General features: G+C 43.4%; 1 protein-coding gene across 1 annotated transcript in view; it reads right to left on the reverse strand.

Annotated features, from left to right (window-relative positions):
* Positions 1-19,870, reverse strand: part of gpc4 (glypican 4) — a 32,457-nt gene extending 12,587 nt beyond the window's left edge. The window contains exon 1 of the mRNA XM_085361402.1: positions 19,045-19,870. Within this exon, the coding sequence (XP_085217528.1) occupies positions 19,045-19,195 (151 nt within the window). The 5' untranslated portion in view covers positions 19,196-19,870. The remainder of the gene's footprint in view (positions 1-19,044) is intronic.

Below are 19,870 nucleotides of genomic sequence, written 5' to 3' on the forward strand. Positions count from 1 at the left end.
TGCATGCGCTACGTCCACATGTACCCGGGCATTCTTGAAAACGCAGATTTTTCTATGCGTTTGCACCTTTCGTCCACACGTAAACGGCGTTTTTGGTCACTGAAAACGAAGATTTTCAAAAACTCCGGCCAGGGTGGATATTTTTGAAAACTTCGTTTTTGCATTTACGTGTGGACTAGAAAAACGGAGAAAACGCAGCGTCAGAGGTGTGCGCATTTTTTGACGTCACACTGTGCGCCACGTTATTGTTTCAGTGAAATGAATTCCTACAATACTGTTACTGTTAATTCTACTCTCTGCAGTGTTTAAATGCTTACATACACACACACACAGTTACTGTCCCTCCACACGTACGACTCGGTTCTGCTTCTATGCCCCAGCTTTGTTTGCTTTTTCCCACCGAGGCTTCTAGACTTCTGATTGGCCAACATTTCTGCACGGTTAGGAATCTAGCGCCACCTGCTGCTTTGGCATGTTCATAGCAGCGTTTTCCTTCATTTCTGCCTTTATGTGTGGACGGGATTATTTTTTTTAAAACGAAAACGGAAAATCTCAGTTTTCAAAAACACCCGTGTACGCCTCAGTCTCTGACTGGAAGCGCTGACTGGAAGCGCTAATTCATCATTCGGCTTTTGTCAGACTAAAGTAACTGTTAAAACTGTTTGAAAAGCTAAGCTATACAACAAGGAGAGATTGAGAATTTCCTTTTAGTTCTCAGTTTATTTGATATTGATAAAAGTTAGTCAGTTTTGTCTGTTCTTCTGTAACACAAACTAAGATTTATTTTTAGAATTAATATTTTGTTTCTAAGTGGAATTGACAATTTAGTCTGTTTCGTTTGTTCTATTTTGAAACTTAAACGCTTTAGCGGCTGCCTTTTGTGTAGTTTGCAATATTTGCCTTTATTTATCTGAAAAAGTCTCATGTTCCTTAAGTACATCTACCCTGTTGAACTTATTATGGGAAATAAATATTTAAATAAAAACAAGCTGCTGATTATTTCACATTTTACTTGTGAGCAACGGCACATTTAAATCTTACAAATATAGTTATTTGGCTTATATCGTGATGGATATCGTTATCGCCTGAAATGGGAAAAAAACATATCGTGATATGAAAAAATCTTATATCGCCCAGCTCTACAGGACACCGGAGTAAATTCTCAAGCATCTCACACTTCTGATAATCAGTTGTCTGCTTGACGTTTATTCAGCTGTGTAAAAACTATAACTTCAATCTAATCCAAACTGATTTACTCAGGAACAAATAAAATACTACAAAAAGCCAAACAATAACATTTGTAAGTTATCTAAGTGACTTATATTACATGTTTAACCTGAGTAGCGAAAGATGGCGGTGGGTTTGAAAACGATTTGCCGGGAGTCCGGCGTTCTCACGGGCTCTAGTGAGCCTTGCCCCCAGCTAGCTATCGAGCTAGTGGGTAACAGACGTCTCCGAAAACGTCGGAGCGATTTTGAAAATATGTGGTGTCCTGATAAACTGAGCAGATATTTGAAGTTTACACAGCTACATTCTCGCCTGAAAATATGTTAAACGTTTATTTTGTGACCCAGAAAGAATAATAAGAGTAATATTAAAACTAACTAGCTGCCGCCATTGTTGACAACTGCGCTGGGCCGTGCTATGAATTCTGGGACACAGCTTCTTCTTCGGGGTTTAATGGCAGCTGGCATCCTTGTACATGCAGTGCTGCCATCTTCTGTTTCAGTCCGTTATTACACTCTTAAATCCTACTACTTATTCCTGCGTCTTTTGGGATCTTACAAAGCTTCAAACGACGCATCGACTATTAAATCAGTCATCGACGATTTTAATAGTTGATGTAATCGTGACTAGTCGACCAATCGTGGCAGCCCTATTTTGGTGTGAACTGAAAGTGTATATATGCATAAGATTTCCATCAAGAGTAAGTGCCAAGTGATGCCTTCTTCAAGGCTCGTTATACTAGACAAGTGGTGTTCTTCTCCCCTAGAATCTCAGCACGAACAGCTGGGGTACAAAACTGACAGACATGGCTCTGAAAGATTGACTCGATTAAAAACAAAAACAAAACAGCAGCCTGTTCATCTCTGTTAAAACCCAAATACTGTGTCTGACAAAATGCGAACTGCCATAAGTCAGTTTACCATCCAATTAAAAGGAGGGTCAATGGAGGACGTATGCAAGCCGCAGCTGCAATAATGTTTTGTTTTAAATGTAGCTGTTGGAAACTGGGAGAACACAGGGATCCTTTCACTGGATCCCAGCACCAGCAGCCAGTTTAGTTTTCCCCACCAGCTTGTGCTGAACACGTTCCTGCTACTTGCAGGACTAGCATGTCATTCATGGACTGATGCTTTGGGATTATCAGCCACTCATTCAAAAAAATAAATACATAAAAATCCTGGATTAGTGTTTTCAGATTTCACCAAGTTCCCACATTACTGACACACTATTAATACTTTATACCCTCACAGTTATTCAAAAAGGTTATTATTGGTTTAAACATTTTATGACAAGTTGAGACTTTTCAACATAAAAAAACAAACAAACAAAAAACCCAAAACCCTGTACTTCCTTTAAGTGACACTAAAAGAACCGTATGTAAACCACATCTGGCCATTCCATTCACTAACATGTCCTGAATAACCCTGGCAAAGCTACCATAAGCTCATCTTTTGTTCCCGTCACTTTCAGCGCTGATAATCAGTTATTATTCACTTCCTTGTGTTACTCGTTTCTGTTACACTCAGGGAAGCTGCTCTGCTGCAGCTGAGGTTCTGCCTGTTGAAACTGGTTTGATTACATTAAAATCAAAGCATATGACTGGGATTTTTCCCCCGCCTTGTGTTATCTTCAAATGTTTAATGCGTTGCTATGACAACCCTGACAATGTGGATGTGTTTCTCTATGACATCTTGAGGCTGCTTTCATTACTGCTGTAAATGTAATAGAAGACGCCCATTGAATTCTATTAGCAAACAGGGCCCGACTTTTGGTGATTTTTCTTGGCAGCACAGCATAAAAAGATTGCAAACACACACACACACACACACACACACACACACACACACACACACACACACACACACACACACACACACACCAACCAAGATTTTCTTCAGCACAGTGAATCAAACATATCATAGTTCCTAGCATGTTTGAATAAGCACCTAGAACTTAAAAATAATGAAACTTAAGGGTCAGACGTGACTCTCAGCAGTGCAATGGTCTAAACGGGGCACCAGAGGGAGGGATGCACCCTGGCGCCATAAACTGGACGCCTCTGTCTGGGATCGAGTCCAAATAAGCCTCAAGTCACCCCTTCTCCTCAAACTCATCCCCCTTGTTCCTTTAAACATATGCACCTACCTCTCACACATACCCAGGCACAGTTGGCACCCCATACCTAAACATATTCACACATCACATCACCGCTCAACACATGGCTCTTTGTATGAGGAGCCTGATTGGAGGTACGCAGACACACACAAACACACACACACAGGCTGAACTTTTAGGTGAAACAACCATCCAGTCTCTCCTCGAGCAGGGCCCCCTGCTTGCCCACAGCGCAGGCGTACAATCAAAAGGGCTATATCCATGTGGAAAATAGACGTAGTTACCAAAGTACACAAATAAAAGTGAGATGGTCAATATTTCACAGGAATGTCTGTACAAATGTCACATTGTTAGCTCAAAGGATTAGGTCTCTGAAAACTGAAGAATCTTAGCTAATGCATACTTTGTGAAAACATTTTGGCAGCCAATTGCTCAAACCGCTGGGAGAGAAACGGCACCCGCTGGAACAAAAAGAGCGCGCAGCGAAAACGAACAGTTAGAGCTTATAAAAATCAACATCCCACTGACATGTTTCTGCCTCACCATTGCAGGGAAAAAAGGAAAAAGCTTTGTCAGTTGATGCATCAGTCATTTCTCCACCAGCACTAGCATGAATAGTCTTTGTGCGACGAGTTGCCTGATGGAGTTCCTTTGAGGGGCCTCCGTCATCCCCTCCAGTTTCCCCAAGTACTTTAAGATGTAATAAGACACAGTGACAGAGCATTGTTCAAGTGTCACTTAGAAGAGGAAAACTGCAATTTATGGCAGGGAAAACGAGAGAGTAGCATCTTGTAAACAAACATGCGACTGTGTCGTGGCATTCATGGGCTCTTTGCTGCCTCTCTGGCCTTTCCTTTGTGGCTGTTGAGGGGGGAGCGACCACCATCCCCTTTAAATGGCTCATAAAATAAGTCACTTCCCTTTGACATTGTCCTGCCTCTCAAACTTTGTTCTCAGAGGAAGGATGGTGGGGGAGGTGAAAACGCCTTACAGACAAAAACCAGATTAGACACCTCGCCACCCCCTCTGCCTGCCATCATGTGCCCCTGAACCAGACGGACCTCAAAGTGCCCCCCGCTGCCGCCTCGCCCGCCACCACCCTGCAGGCTTAACCAGCGAGGTCAGGGGTTAACAGCGACTCCTCTGAGAGAGGTCCTGTCCTCTGACCCCTCCTCTCCCTCCCTGTCCGCTAGCCAGCACATCCACCACACACACAGTTAGTCATGCCTCAAACCCCAATCACTCCAATAATAACGCTGCCAACACACATATCCCCCCAAACAAAAATTGTAAAAATCCTCACAAGTACAGGCAATTAAGAGACACGGAAACAGACAACATATAAAAAGGACTACTTAACGGGCACACACTACAATTGTTAAAACTGCAAAGAGAGGTGTGGAGGAGGCCACAGGGTGCAGCATGTCACGAACCATACACAGCACTCTGTCACTAATTGGAGCCTAGTCATCTGTGACTGAACCATAACACCGAGCTTTCACACGACCATCAACATTTGTAAATAATTAAAATGATAAATGCAGCTTAAAGCTCGTGTATATACACAAACACACACTTCAGTCCCAGTGGAATGCAGGTCGTTTGAGATGGCGAAAGCTGGGAAATCTCACTTCGAAACACCAAAAATGTGCGGGCGCCTTCCAAGTCGCTCTGATTTATGTGTGAATGCTCAATATATAAAACAAAAGATTCAAACATTCCCAGCCGAGTGAAGTACAAGAAAGAAAAATGAAAAACAACACCCGTGAATGCAAAGGTTCACTATTAATTCACATATTATGCTCGGTCCTGTAAAAGGGAGAGTGCTGCTAGTCTGCTGAGCGTTACTCACACACGTTGTTGTAAATTTGCACACCCTTCAGCCATAACATTCTCCTTTTGCTTCTCACCTCTGTCTGCGGTGCAATTTTCCCGAGGGGGTTAAGAGATTGGTGCCATTTGTTGGGAAACTTTCTTTTCTTGCGCCACATCCTGTCAGGCACAATCACGTGAACCAAACCTGCGGCGGAGCAGGTCGACGTCACCGCTCATTTAAAAAAGGTGTGATATTTTACGCACAAGCATGACGTTAAGGGCAGAATAAATTGTGGATTGATTTAAATGAGGAGAAAGAGATGAAAAAATAAGCAAACAGCTGCGCATATCCCTTCCAAAAACATAAAATCATAGCATTCCCCCCTCCAACTCATTCCCTTCTTAGATTCTTTCCTGTTGCAACATGTTGTCAAATCAGCCCGTTCTTTTTGTCTCCCTCTCTGCCTCCCTTTCATCTCCAAGAAGCCTAAAGTTGTCGTCTGTATCCGGGTTTTAAGAAATCCTTTGACTCATTCGCTCATTCGTCACTGATCCATTAGTTTTCTCAGCTAATGTAATGTTCAAAAGAATTCTAATAATTCTGCGCTTAATGCAGAACTAAATAACTCAGTACAGACTAAAAAATGCTTCGCTTTTTAAGTCAGCTTTCACTAATTACTTTGGGAAGCGAGTATTTCGAAATTACACCCTCACAGCTATGCAAAATGAGGGAATGAATGTTCTCTGTGCAGGGCTTAGCGATTCAGTGTCTGCCATGACATCAGTCTAGTGTTACTTTATCCCGTGATTTTTCACAGTACAGCTAGGATAAGTGCTTTTCAAGAAATTCTTTAACCAAGCCTTACTCAAACCTTGTTTACAGCTTGGAAAGGGGGGGGGGGGGGGGGGGGGGGGGGGGTTATAACAAACATTCACTGCCTGCTACTCAGTACAACCGCAGACTTGCTGAAGGGCATCATGCCAGCACTAGTTCAGGGAGGGAGGGGGAAGTGTCTCTGGTTCACTTTCCACATCCACATTTTCCTTGCTCCCTTCTGAGGAGTCAACCTACTCATGTCTGCAAGGTGACCATTACGTTAAAGTAATTACTGTTCAGATATCAACTTGAAAAGTGTGCCCCCTTTTTAAGCTTAAACACCACTACCATCACATTCAGCAACTGGGAAAAGAAGAAGAAAGAAAAAGAAGAACAAAGAAGAAGAAGAAAAGAAGAAGAAATAAAGCAACGTTAAACGCACACTCTAATATCTTGAATACATACTGAGCTTCAGCTGAATTACCGCAAAGGGAGAAAATGTTCAGCAACATTATGCTGTAAGCGGAAACCATTATTAGAGACTGGGCTGTTCATATGGAGATCATCAGGGCAGGGCGATATTTCCACCTACTCCTTTTCTACACTTCAGCCCTTACAAAAATAGAGTAATGACAAGTTTATGGCAGCTTTGGCCAAACCAATAATGCTTTTTGGGTCCCGCACCATTAGGGACGTCCAAGAGATTCTGAATGTGCTGGGAGGGGAATTCTGAGTCTGAAGTCACAAGCCTCAACAAAATGGTGGGTAGAAATGCTGCCCTGTATCCATTGTTTGTGAAGTTAAGAATAACCGAACCAACAAATTCTGCACTTGATGGACAAGAAACGATTGTTTAACGTGGTTCTACTCAAGCGGTGTCGTCAGCGCCTGCATAGAAGCAAAGCTAACGAACACAGCTGATCATAAGCTGTGTGTCAAGTCAAGTGTCTGCACAGAAATCCCGTCTGCTCTACAAACACAGCACAGCACCACTGACCCGGACATCTGCTCTAAAGAAGACACTACAACACATGCTGTAGAGCTGTGGCTCCTCACAGGGAGTGGCAGTTTTTGGAGACAGGCTCCAGCTAACCTATGACTCACTCACACTCACACACACACACACACACACAAACAGCTCTCGTAACTACCCTCTAGCTTGTAAAGGATGCAAGTGAAGTGGGCAATGGCTTTAAAAATTTAAGTTAAGCGGTAAAATCTTTTACGACGGTCATTTCAAACTTAAATCCAAACATCTGCAAAAACAGAAAACGTGCCTGGAACAAAAGGTTTTCCCTCAGCAGGATCACCATCTTCATGAAGTTTTTCATCCTAGACAAAAACTGCATGTGCTACAATACTTCTAGACCATACACTAAACTGCGTTTTGTTGATCCGTTACTGAATATGTCCAATAACAATGATAGTTGTCTCTATAGCAGGGCTGTAAACAATTATTATTTTTTAACTTTGAGGAATATTCGTGTAAGTTTTAGAGATTTGTTTTTCACCTTTATAGCAGGAAAAGAACCCAACAACCATCTCAGGCTGACTGCATGACATAACACTCAGCATCACACTGCAGGTTAGCTCATTGTTGCCAAGCATCGTCTGAAGGACCGCCTTCTTGTTCATCTTATTGGGAAGCTTTGATTTCACTCACAGCAGGTTAACAAGATGTCAAGTAACGACAACTCTGAGTCTGTTAGTCAGCTGACCATAAAGCGACCATCGTTCACATGATGAGTCAAGGCACCGATGTTGTTTCAGCCTTGGAGGTTAATGCAGACTACAGTCACAGAGGAAGTTGATCACTAGTGTCGAGCTTGGGAAACTCGAACACCGCCTGTGACGTGAAAGATTTACTCCACTTAGAACAATGTTCACCATCCATTTGTGAGGGAGGAAGTTGAGGTTTAGCGGAGTACTCTCTGGAGTGAATATTCAGAGCTATGCAGGCAGCCACAGAGCTTTGGATAATAACTGTGCAAAATAATGTTTCCTTAAATAAATCAAGAATTAAAATCTCTTCCACCGCACAGCTGTGAAAACACCAAACTGCCAAAATGTACTTGTCACGTGGCATCAGTGTGAGGAGGGGGAAAAAATAAAAATGTGGCTACTGCTGCGGTGCAAGAGCAAAAAAATCATTAAAATCCTAAAGTGCATCTACTGTTTTTTTTTTTAAGAAAACAAAAACAAAAGCAGTAGATGCCTCCTGCCATCTCAGCAGAAAAACAGAGCACGGCCCAGCTCCAATTTAGAGTGAAGAAATGTCACATTTAAGGCTTTATCTGCGCTAAAATCTGCAAGATTTTGTCCAGCTTGCGAGTTGTTCTCTTAATGGCTCTCAACCTAACAAACAAACCTCACACTAGGATCCATAAATCGGAGCCCTTCGCCACCAGAGTCCATTTCTGATTACTAAACCAGTCGGGGGCTCGGGCCAATTAAAACTCTCCATTTGTGAACATTCCAAAACGCTGTCATCCATGAACATTTACCCAGAAGCCCCTGGGGAGATTCCTCAACACTGCCCTGGCCTCTGGTTCGGCCTTTTTTTTTTCTTTTTTTTTTCTCCCCCTTCTCCCATCCCAGCCCTGCATCTCCGGCTTTGTCTCCCCACACAAAAGCTCCCTGCCTACACCACTTCCCAGGTCACTGCTTTGTCAGGACTTCAGCTCGCTTCTTAACTTCCCCAAGTGCATTTAACAAGTCAAACCAAATTCCAGCCGCTGTTCCGCAACTGCTCTGCAAGTTCACCTGCTGGACTTGAATCCCTGACCAATGCATGCAAAACAGCTATATGTTCTGATTAAAGACTGTGCATGTGGATTCAACGGGTTCAGGCATTAGTGCTTAAAATGCCCATTTTAAATTAAATGCTCTTAAATTAGAATAAAACGGTTCAACATTCGGCCCAGAAAGAAGCAGGTCAAACCACGGTCATAACTGCCCTGAAATTAGATTATAGACAGAAAGGTCAGGCCTCCAACACAACTGCGAGTTTAGCCTCCAACCACGAGGGCGCTTGAAGCCATAATTCATATTAACATAGTTATGGGGAATTCATAGTTCAAACAGAAGTGGTTTGGTTCAGGATATGATTTAGCTTGGGGTACTTTCATAGTGTGCGCCGCACAAACTTTCTGCAACATGTTTTACTTTCTGAAAACCTCCCGTCCATAAATCAGCCCCGGTTCAGTGGGGTGACTGCTACTCAGCTCCGCTTAGCCAGCTGGTTTTTGACGCATCTGTGTCAAGTAATGCACAGAGAACAGATTCGTACATAAAAGAAAAGACAACACTAAACACTTGCAAGTAAATCAAGAAACGTTCCTTCCTACCATCACTCTGCTGGGAATCTTCCTCAACAACTGCACCATCTATCAGCACGCGTTGGATTCACGTTAACAACTGGTCTAATCTTTTAACCTTCCCCACATCTATCTCTCAGGTGATGCTGCCTTTGATGAGCCGCAGATTTGAAGTATTAGACCCATGGCTTCAACTACAGATTCCACCTTGCCGCTTTAGTCTTTCAGTGTTTGCGTGTACACGCGTGCGAGGAAATGTGACGCAGTTACAGCGAGAGAGAGCGAGACTGTTACGCTGAAGATTTGCAGAGACAAGCAGACAGAGTTTGCAGACAAATGGAGAGAACAAGTTACAGCACAGTGTGATTATCACAAGGGAAGAGCAAGAGGGGGGGAGGAGGCACAAAAGACGTTCCTGGCTTGTCCCTATACACCAGCCCTCCATCTTTCCACTGACTCATGGCACACAAATGAAAACAGACTTTAAAGGAGAAGATGAAAAACACTCTTTACTTAACGCCAAGTGCTTTACCAGGGGACCCTGCGCAAACACTGTTGTGCTGTCAGAGAAATGGACTACCGTTAAGCTTGCAAATAGATGTGCTTCACACACAACGCATGAGAGCTATGCAGTAGAATATATGGAGAAAGCTTAAACCAGTTTGTGGCCTTTATGTGTGCCCTGTGCAAGTCGCAAAACCCAAATTAACACCCTGCCACTCAAAAAAATTCTAATTTTTCGAAACATACGAGGGCTCTTAAAAGACCTGACATGCAAACAATACATTTCATTGTTGGTAGTAAAACCCAACGAACCACTCCTAAGGACTGGGAGCTCTTTGACAATGTTTATAACAGACCTCAAAAAGCAGCTGAAGTCCACCAGATGTTGAGGCAGGACGGGGCCCGGCGAAGCCCCCCCAGGCAGAATGAGGTCAGGTACGAGATCACGTTTCTGGAAGCTCAAAGCTACAAGGGGGGGGGGGGCAACAAAGATTCTGATATACCTGTTGGGCCTTACGAAACTGGACACCCAACAGAGGCGTTGGGAAGAGAAGCACTCACTGCCGACTGTCAAAAGGAGCGGAAAGACTAAACCTTGGGGTACAATGCTTTAATGGTTCTCAGTCATGGATGGCTCAGTCTGTTCACGACGATGTGCACCGAATGGGTCGATAAATCAAAGCTACTTGCTGTTTCAGTCATTCACAATATTTCAACCACTGGCGCGCCGTCTCGCATTCCCACATAACGAGTAATTTTTCTGCCCACAAAGCACACACTGACCAAATGATTTGCAGCCATCACTTAGCAAAGCATTCGATCCTTTTATGTGTATGTTTTTTATCACGCTCCTTTACCCGGCCTCAACCAGAAGAACATCTGCCGCTGTCTCCTTCATCTTTTCAAAACCTACTTTTATCGTGGTGCAAACTTATCAAGTTCACAAAGCTATGTCGAGCAGCCAAAAATCTGACTATTGCTTTTTTTGGGGGATGTTTACGCAAGAAAAACAAGAGAGCTTTTTGATCTCAAACAATATAATTTATATGAAAATAAATCCAAGAGTGAGCAGCGCACAAGGAGAGAGAATGGGTAAATATTAGGAAACCTATTAAGCTAACTGCAGTTTGGAAAGTTGAGCTAAGTGACTGACTGCCATGTCAGTGGGAGTCTTGATGCAGGCCTTGGGAGTAATTAGCAAGGATTACAGCTCCTCTGGCCTGCACCCAGCACTGGGGTTTCAGCCCAAACACCCAGGCAAGTCCCTGGCTTCGCTCCCTCACAGCTTTCCCCAACCGCACAGGCCTCTGGTGGTCACACAAATCCTAATGACGATCATGACTATCAACACGGGGCATCAAGCCCGCTGGGGCTTCAGAGGAAATCAATTAACCTTGGTCGAGTTACACCTACATCTTAACCACACTCCACGCTACGTGGTAAGATGACTTGAGTGAGTGATTGGAGACACGATGCAACAGGCAAGGAGGTGGGGGGTGTCACACTCCACCCCTGCAGTTTGAGATCAGCGCTAGCGACCCTGTACCACACTCCTCACAGCTGGCCGGGTGTCACCAAGTGGTCAGCAAAACGGCAGCTCAAATATCAGGACAAAAAAAGTGGCAGAAGCAGCAGCTTAGAAGCCTGGAGTCAACTGGCAGAGACAGGCTGAGGTGGTGAGGGAGTAGCTGTGATAAAACAACCCAAAAGCATACAGAGCAGGTATTCAAGTGATCTGACAGCACACCAAAACTAGCCTAAAGTGCTTGTCTTGATACACAGACAACATTTTTGTGTGTTTCAGAGCAGATACTTCCTCAGCTTGTGGGTTTAAAAGCATCATTTCATGTCAAAGCCAAATTTTTAAACATATTTTCATACTGGGAGACGTCTTACTGGTGCCTCCCTAACCATCAGAAGCGTGTGCAAAGCTATAACAAGAAATGTGGCTTACTTTTGGCGTTCACATAATCAAACCCTTTCAGGTCAAGTGAACAACAGTGGTAAAAGGAGACTAGACAGGAGCTAGGTGGGCTGCAAGGCAGGAAAGTGCCAGTGAACCACTTCTGACTGAAGAAAAAGACTGACTGAAGAGAAAGAACAGGAAGGGGAGAAAAGGGAAAGACTAGCAGTGAAACAAAACCTCCCAGAGGAGCTGCAAAACAGCGAGCGGTGGGAGAAGAAAATGATCTGATGTGTCAGTCGGGAGAGAAGAGGCACAGTCGACTCTTTCGTTTTTTTTCTTTTTAAACAGCGAGCAAACAGGATGTGTTAACAAGGAGGGGGTTTTTTTCTTTTTTTTTGGGGGGGGGGGGGGGGGGGGGGGGGTGTCATCTCTCAAATCAAAATACGGAAAACCGCAAGGCCAGATCAGGATTCCCCACAGTTTGCATGAGGGCAAGAGCCGCCAAATCATACAGTTGTGTTCAACTGTGGCCTGCAGTGCCAAAAATGTACTGTGAGGCGCTTGTTTAAAACCTTGTATTGTGCTTGACAGGCACGTGCACTCAGAGGGATTTACTAAGCGGAGCAGGCTAGATGTCGACTTGTACACGGCCTATATGGCCAACCGAGGATGATTCACATGCATCCAGTTGCCTCCCTGGATTCAATGAGCCTGTGTCACACATTCCCAACCACTCTCTGGCTCCCGTCTAGCCCACCACTTGTGGATATTCAAGTGGACTCGGGTACAAAACTGTCCTGTCAGTCAAATCTCTCCCTTTCTCTGCATGCCTCAGTCAGTCCCTCCAGTGCTCTCTTTGTTGCCGTGTGTTCCCAGCTCCGGGACTCCTGTGTGCAGGTCTTGGTGGTCCGGTGTGGAATGTGGTGAGGAGGGGGGAGGCAGGCCGGCCCAAAAAGGGGGTAATCAATTGTTCCCACACAGAGCATCCACCCCCCACTGATCTGTCGCTCACTTGGCCATTTGGGGGTTGTGGGGACCAAAGCAAAGGATGCAAAGCGTTGGAATTAAGGACGTCGAGTCGACGCGCACACACACAGCTATTGAACTGATGCTACACTTGCAGCATACTAAATGAGCATAAGAGACAAACTTAACATTCCAGAGTTGTTGAAGGTGGTTCTTACCCAAAGACTAAAACAGGCCTGAATTCCCAAGATCCACGCAACAACAAAACCAGGTACTTTCGTCAGCACTCCCAAGCTGCTTCTGTGCTCAGCCTGAATATTTTTATACACTGTGATATGCTGATGTGCTTAGGAACGGGATACCATGAGAACCCCTGATCTCAGAGCTGCCACACCGCGATAGCAGGAAACTGATAAGAGCTGGCAGGCACCTGTAGCCACCCTCCCTTCCTCCTTTGGCCCCATCTGGGTGCTCAAACTCACAGCCGGGATAACACTTCCCCCCCAAACCCCTCACCGATTCACAAGACCTCATCCTCATGATATATAAACTCAATTATCCCCAAGGCGAGTCAAACAGTAAGGCAAAAGATGTTACAAATTCACTGCAGACAGCAATATTATGACTGCATTTGATCAGCAGCAACCAAAAGCTGCTGTCATGAACTTGAGCCCACATGATTTGGAACTCTTGTGTTCAGCATCAACGATTAGTCACAAATACAGAAGATCTTTACATCCTCATGCAACCAAATGAAGGCAACACACGTCAGTAATGAAGCCGGATGAATGCAATTCATTTTACAAATATTAGCCCTTAACTAAGCAGGGTTAATATTTGGGGGGGGGGGACTTCAATGCAGGACTGTTTATGTAATCCCAACCTGCACACATTTTCAAACTAATCATTCACATATTAATGTTTACGCAGCTTATTCCTCCTGGGGCAAAACAGCACACTTAACATAAGGTTTTTATTAGACTCACACCTAGATAGGTGTATAATGCATTTAAATTACTTTTTAGGCTCACCAAGTCTAGATCCAAGCAAGAATGTGGCTTTAAAGAGCTATAAGTGGTTCTTCGTAAATGCTATGAGTCAGACTTAGATGTGTGAATTTTCTGTTGGCTGTAACCACACCTATGGGTGGGCCTACAGACAGTTACTTGATTGGCACACCACCTGAATCCATCTGATCCCTCCATACCCGATTTAAAAATATATATAAATAAATAACTGAGACTTAAAAACATGTACTTCTCTAATGTACCATTCAGAAAAGAACAAATGAAGCATTTCACAGCAAATGCATCTTTCAAAGGATGCAGCCTGCAGTTCCATATGTGAGACCTGAAAGCCAAATAGCTATGTATTTATACGGCCTGCCTGAGCTTCTTCTGCCATGGGAGGAAAAACCTTTAATTAAGTAGACTACATTTCAATCAGTTGGGGACCTACAATATTCTCAAAGTAAACAAAAAAACATGTTGCCTCTGGGGGGGAAGGGTCTGAAAATCTAACAAAGCAAAGATTAAGGATTAAAAAAAGAACATTAAGACAAACACCTCCTTCTTAGCTAATGATGCTAATGTAAACTTGCTGTGAGCCGCCTTGTCTTCACTCCCAGCCTGCAGAGCCTCAAACAAAACTTCGTGTTTCACATTTGTTTTAATGTTTCACATTTTGCAGCCATGCCACAGAATATTTGTTGCATAGCCAATTTTCTTTGAATTCGCCCTTCCCTGCGTCATTGCCAACTAGCATCCAGACCACAATATAAAATATGTGTTCTGATTTTTTAACAATGTTTTCTAACAATGTTTAGAAAAATCCAACTTCCTATGTCTTACATTTTAAAACCAATTAATTCATTAACTCAATGTCTTGTGTCCCTGTGGGACCCTTGATGTTGCATTCCTCCAACTCTTTGCCATGCAAGAGATGCAAGGTCGGTTTCTACAAGCATTTTTGATGTTTGGACTGGTAACACTTTGCTATGAGAAGTCAGGTTTGTTGACTTTTGGCAATGCACACTGTGGCATGTGATTTTAACCATAGAAGACAAAAGTATAAGCAGGAACCTTTATTTTTTAGGGGGTGGGTGGGTGTTATATTTGACAGTGCCAACAAAACTTTTGCACTGACGTTTCCCACAGTTTCTTTTTCTTGGAAGCAATAACACTTTATAAAACTGTGGAAGTGATTCTTAATGACAACACTTGCCAGTTGGTTTTACGAGTCTGACCTTGAGACACTTGATGGGTTCGTTATTGGTTAATTATTACAAGCGCAAAATGCTGGGGCACTACTCTAGTGAGCAGAGCCACTCCAATATTGGTTGTTGCACCATAAAAACTTGCAGACCGTGTGTGTGCGCCACAGTTTCCTGCTCTTATCTTATCTGCAGAATGTCGCTGCAGCAGCACAACCTGCCATTTCCCCAAACTGTAATGATGTGGGGCGTGCTGCCACCAGCTAAGGGAGGGGGGTAGCCCTTACAATGTGAGACTGCAGAATGTCTCGAGCTTACTGAGAGGCCAACGCACTGAGGTCATGCACGCCTTAAGTTTCAGCCATAATGCACTGAGCTGATTATGAGCAGAGGATGTTCCGCGCACTGAAAGGAGGGAAAACGACCCTCCTTTCTTTGAACTCTGCTATTGTCTCATACCTGAAGCATGATATGAAGCCTGACAGCCAGAGTAAATCAAAACAGATTTACCCCCCCACTCTTTTAAATGAAGCGTGAAGTCTGACCCTGCTTTGGGTAGCCTTTTTGACATGGCCCAAACCACTAAAGAGATGGTCCTGTTACAGCTTTGCAGGAAATGCTGTTAACAATTTATCACAGTATCAAATACAACTGTAAAGGGAACTAAACTATTATTAGCAGATATAGTCAGACAGCAAAACCACCATTTACATCCTGTGCGATTACCAGCATTATTTATCTGTCATCATTAAGGGAGTAAATCGAATTTATTTCCCATTTCAGTGAAGTATCCAACCACGGGACATAAACAAATCATCATCCATAAGACAGGAACCTTGGAAATGGGGCTTGAACCGTTTTCACGTGAGTGGTAAACGACTGATACTATGGGATCAGAAAGGAATTTACCGAGTGAGCCTGCTCTTCCTCTGCACCACTTAATTCTGTCTACAGCAAAGCAGGGTTTCCATTTCAGTTTTACGGCATTAAAACATCTTTACTGAATCTCAAGTCTGGCTTCAGCTCAGGCTGACAGTAATTTTAATGGCAACAAACATTCATATCTCCGTGCTGCCAACAATAACACAAGATACTTGCGGTTACAAAAGGCAAGTTTTGAATCCCACCAATAGAGATTGAAAATGTGACGTCACTCAGGGGTAAACCCGCAAAGAATTCTGGGAACTCGTGGCAAGAGGTACTAGCGCACGCAGGCTTTCAATTGAAATCAGTTACACAGCGATAAAAAGAAACAAAAAATGGCAAGAAGCTGTTGTATTATTAACTGCAATAGCCGGTCGCATGACAGCCACGGAAAGCCGACGGGTAAAGAGATCGGTTGTTATCGGATTACGTCGTTGAAGAGAAATTGTTCGAGCCATGTTTCCGAAGTAACAAAGAGGCGACGGGTGGCCTGGATTGCAGCCATTCAAAGACAAAATAGTAAATTGTCCTGACACAATATTGCGTTTCGCTTCTGTTGTTGCCATGGTACACTGACAAAAACATATACTTTTATTCACAGGATAAAATAGTTGTTTTGTATCACTAATTGCCCAGTGCGATTACAGCATACAATATTATTGTCACTGCTACATTTCTGTGATGGGTACCAGAAATTATTTCTACTACTAATTAATTACCATTGAGCTCAAAGGTCCTATTAATAAACGGTTAACAAATGTGTATTTATGAAGACGATTTGTGAGACTGGTAAACTTATGATATGTACGATGGTCTTTACTTTCTACACGGTGCATTTCAAGGTCCTGTACCCATCCGTCGGTAAACTGTACCTGGGCTTGTTGCAGTGACCTGAAGTTACTAAACTTCACGAGTGTATGCACTCACTCCAAGAACCGTATGATTATAAATATGAGCGTGGTGAAGTTGGGCAGCACGCTAACGTATTTTGTCCCTCTGTGTGCTCGTAAGGATCTAACACTTTCACTGGTTTGATTTTTTTCCTCGTATCTTTTCTTTGACTTTTCATTAAGTCTGTCTTTGTACGGACCGGCATTGTTCTCCTTCGTTTTGTACATACCTTTTTGGGGGACAAAGAAAAAGCAAGAATTTATTGGAACCGAAGAATGGACGTTTGCGGTGCTGCAAATGCTTGCATTTGATGTAGGTACATGGATTGTTTTGCCACGAGTTACCGGCATGCAATGCGCGAAAGTCACGTGGTCTGTCAATCTCTATAAGACTCATATTCCACGAAACTGATTTGTGATGCACATATCGGAGGACGTAAACATTTCAAGAACTTGTCCTGTGACAACTGGCTGAGATTGTGCATCATTTTTAAAGCATGTCAACTTTGCCACACAGTAATAGTAAAACAGTTGCTTTATTCAGATTCAGTGTGGTGTGTGTGTGTGTGTGTGTGGGGGGGTCTCTATCATCTCAGTCTCTATCAGCGACAAAAAGCCGCTCATTGAGGTCAGCCCTGCCTAAAAACCCAGACATACACCAGCAAACTATTGTAAGGAAAAGCCACATGTGTGTATGTAGCACACAAACCTGGACAAGCTTTCATTCACATCCTTTCAAACCCAGGGATGCAAGACAATAAAATCTGACCGAGACAGACGTGTTGCGGTACTCCTAATGACATTTACTATCACAAAGACAGAAGCAAAAACCCCACACAAACCTTATTTAAAAAAAGACTGAGACTTGTGTGAAACTTGGGATCAAATTTCTGTCTCTTTGACAGCTACACCCAACTCAAATTCTAATGAGCCATTGTGGCCCCAAAATAAAAAAGCTGATCTGAACATCCTCTTAGTATGCAAACGAGAACTCATAAAGGGCTTTATGATAATAAAGAGAACATATGCACATTGGCTCACGTAGTCAGATGGAATAATGCTGTGAGCACTTCGCCAAAAACAGTTATCCAAGTTGTAAAAATAGCTTTTCTGCTAATTAAGCTCTTTATGAGGGCCAAAACCTACATATGTATTTTTTTCCCAAGTGGGAAACAAGACCTAAGCTTCCCCCCAGATGACTTACTTCTATACTGTCATACACCATGCTGAAGCCACTCCAAAACTGGCAAACCTAACTTCACCAAATGTTGCGTATTTATTTTAAGTGCCATTAAAATTAAAAGGAAATGAGTGGCAGTGAGGGGTGGGTGAAAGTATGCAGGGCACATAGGAATTTCAACCCCCCAACCCCTCCCCTTGTTACCCTCAAGGATTTACTGTAAACGCCCCCACCCCCCTCCTTCAAGGAAAGTTTCCATTGCTTGGGCTTATCTCATGATTAGCATCATTGATTTGCCTTTTTGCCTCTCTGATTATTAACATGTCTGCTTCCATTATTACTTAGCACTCTGCATCCTGTGACTGGTCTGGAGGTGGATTTGGGAGATAAACAAATAAAAAAATAATAATTCAGCCAAGCCTGGAGAGAAAGAAAAATCCATAAGCTCTTTTTTCCATAATGCAGAGGAATGTTTACTAAATCGCTGCCGGCGGCCTGTGCTTCACAGCCATGGGGGTCTCTACTGAGGAAGCTTGGAAATAAACATGGGCCTGGGTTCTTTCTGTGTGGAACAGAGCCTGTGTGTTGATTATAGCTCTTTATTGTTATGAATTACCTACAAGTATTTCCTAAATGATGACTCTGTTTACACACTGGAGCAGTGAAGTGTTGCCAGCAGCACTAAGCCAGAAGAATGCATTCCCAAATGTTTCATTGCTACTTAATAATTGAGGAAAAACACAGACCAAAAGAAAATGAAAAAAGCAGCATGTCAGTATGATTAACAACGCCTCTATATCAAATCTGGAATAAGCACTAAATGTCCATTTACAAAAGTGACCGTTTAATCATTTGCTGTAGAGGTTGTTATTTGTGGCAGTGTCAAAAAGCAGTTAGGTAGTTTTTGGCTAAAATGGAAAACATGGGTGTGATTAAAAGATGTCTAAATGTCAGGTTTGGATTGAAATATTGGAGTTAATTTCACAGATTTGAAGCTAAACTCTCTTCAAGCTAACTTTGCTAGCTTAAAAAGTTCTCTTAGCTAGGACCACCCGGAAACCTCTGCAAGACCCACCGGGGGTCCCCGCTCCCTACTTTAGAACCCATTGGGTTTTAAGGTTAAACTTGAGATATATTTGTATATACACATATAAATAAAAATGGGTCTCACCGTTGACTCCTTTGCTGGGGACGTCGTTAACGTTGAAGCCTTTGGAGCTGTAGGCAGCACGAACTTCATTACAGTTGTTCAACTTTTGCTCCTCAGTCCCCGACACCACAGCCACCGTCCACACGACACACAGCGCCAACAAACTCTTCATTTTGGGCCAGGCGAAGACAGAAAAATAAGAAGCCTAACAGCGAAAACCGCAAAAATGTTAAAGTCGCTCAGGTGTGAGTGTGTGCACGGCTAGGACAAAGTTTCAGCGAGTCCACGGTCGAGTTTCCTCATGGAGACGCGCTGATTTCTTCGGCTCAACAGATACTTCATTCACAGCAGCAGAGGCCGGGAGAGCAGAAAAGACACCGAAAAAACACCATTCACGTCGGACGTTTCACAACTACAGGTACGTGGGTTAAGTGTCGAGTTCCAGACTCAAATGAAAAACACACAAAGACGCGACAAAACAACGGGGTTAAAACATGAAAAAACTTTTTTTTTCTTTGAGACTGAAAGCAACAATCACAGTCTCACTACTGCTTCAGAGTTTCGACGAAAAGTAAAAACCACGGGAGGAGAGCAGGCTGTGGAAAGTTATCGGGAAAAATTTGGGTTTCTTCAGTCTTCTTCTCTTTTCTTTTCCGAATCGGAGGAGGCCGAGGGTTTCAGTGGGAGAGGACGCTGGACCGCTTGCAGGTTGTACTGGGATCCAGATGCGAGCAGAAAAAGCCCTGGTGGACACCCAGGAGTGAGAGCAAGTTCCGGGGGACAAAGACCTGGAGATCAGGAACACCAGGGGTGGAGCGTGGAGCAGGGGCTTCCAACCAACCCAGGA

Source organism: Diplotaxodon limnothrissa, linkage group LG2 (assembly GCF_057381915.1).
Source record: "Diplotaxodon limnothrissa isolate DT_005_m linkage group LG2, D_limnothrissa_male_GT1.1, whole genome shotgun sequence".
Taxonomy (NCBI): domain Eukaryota; kingdom Metazoa; phylum Chordata; class Actinopteri; order Cichliformes; family Cichlidae; genus Diplotaxodon; species Diplotaxodon limnothrissa.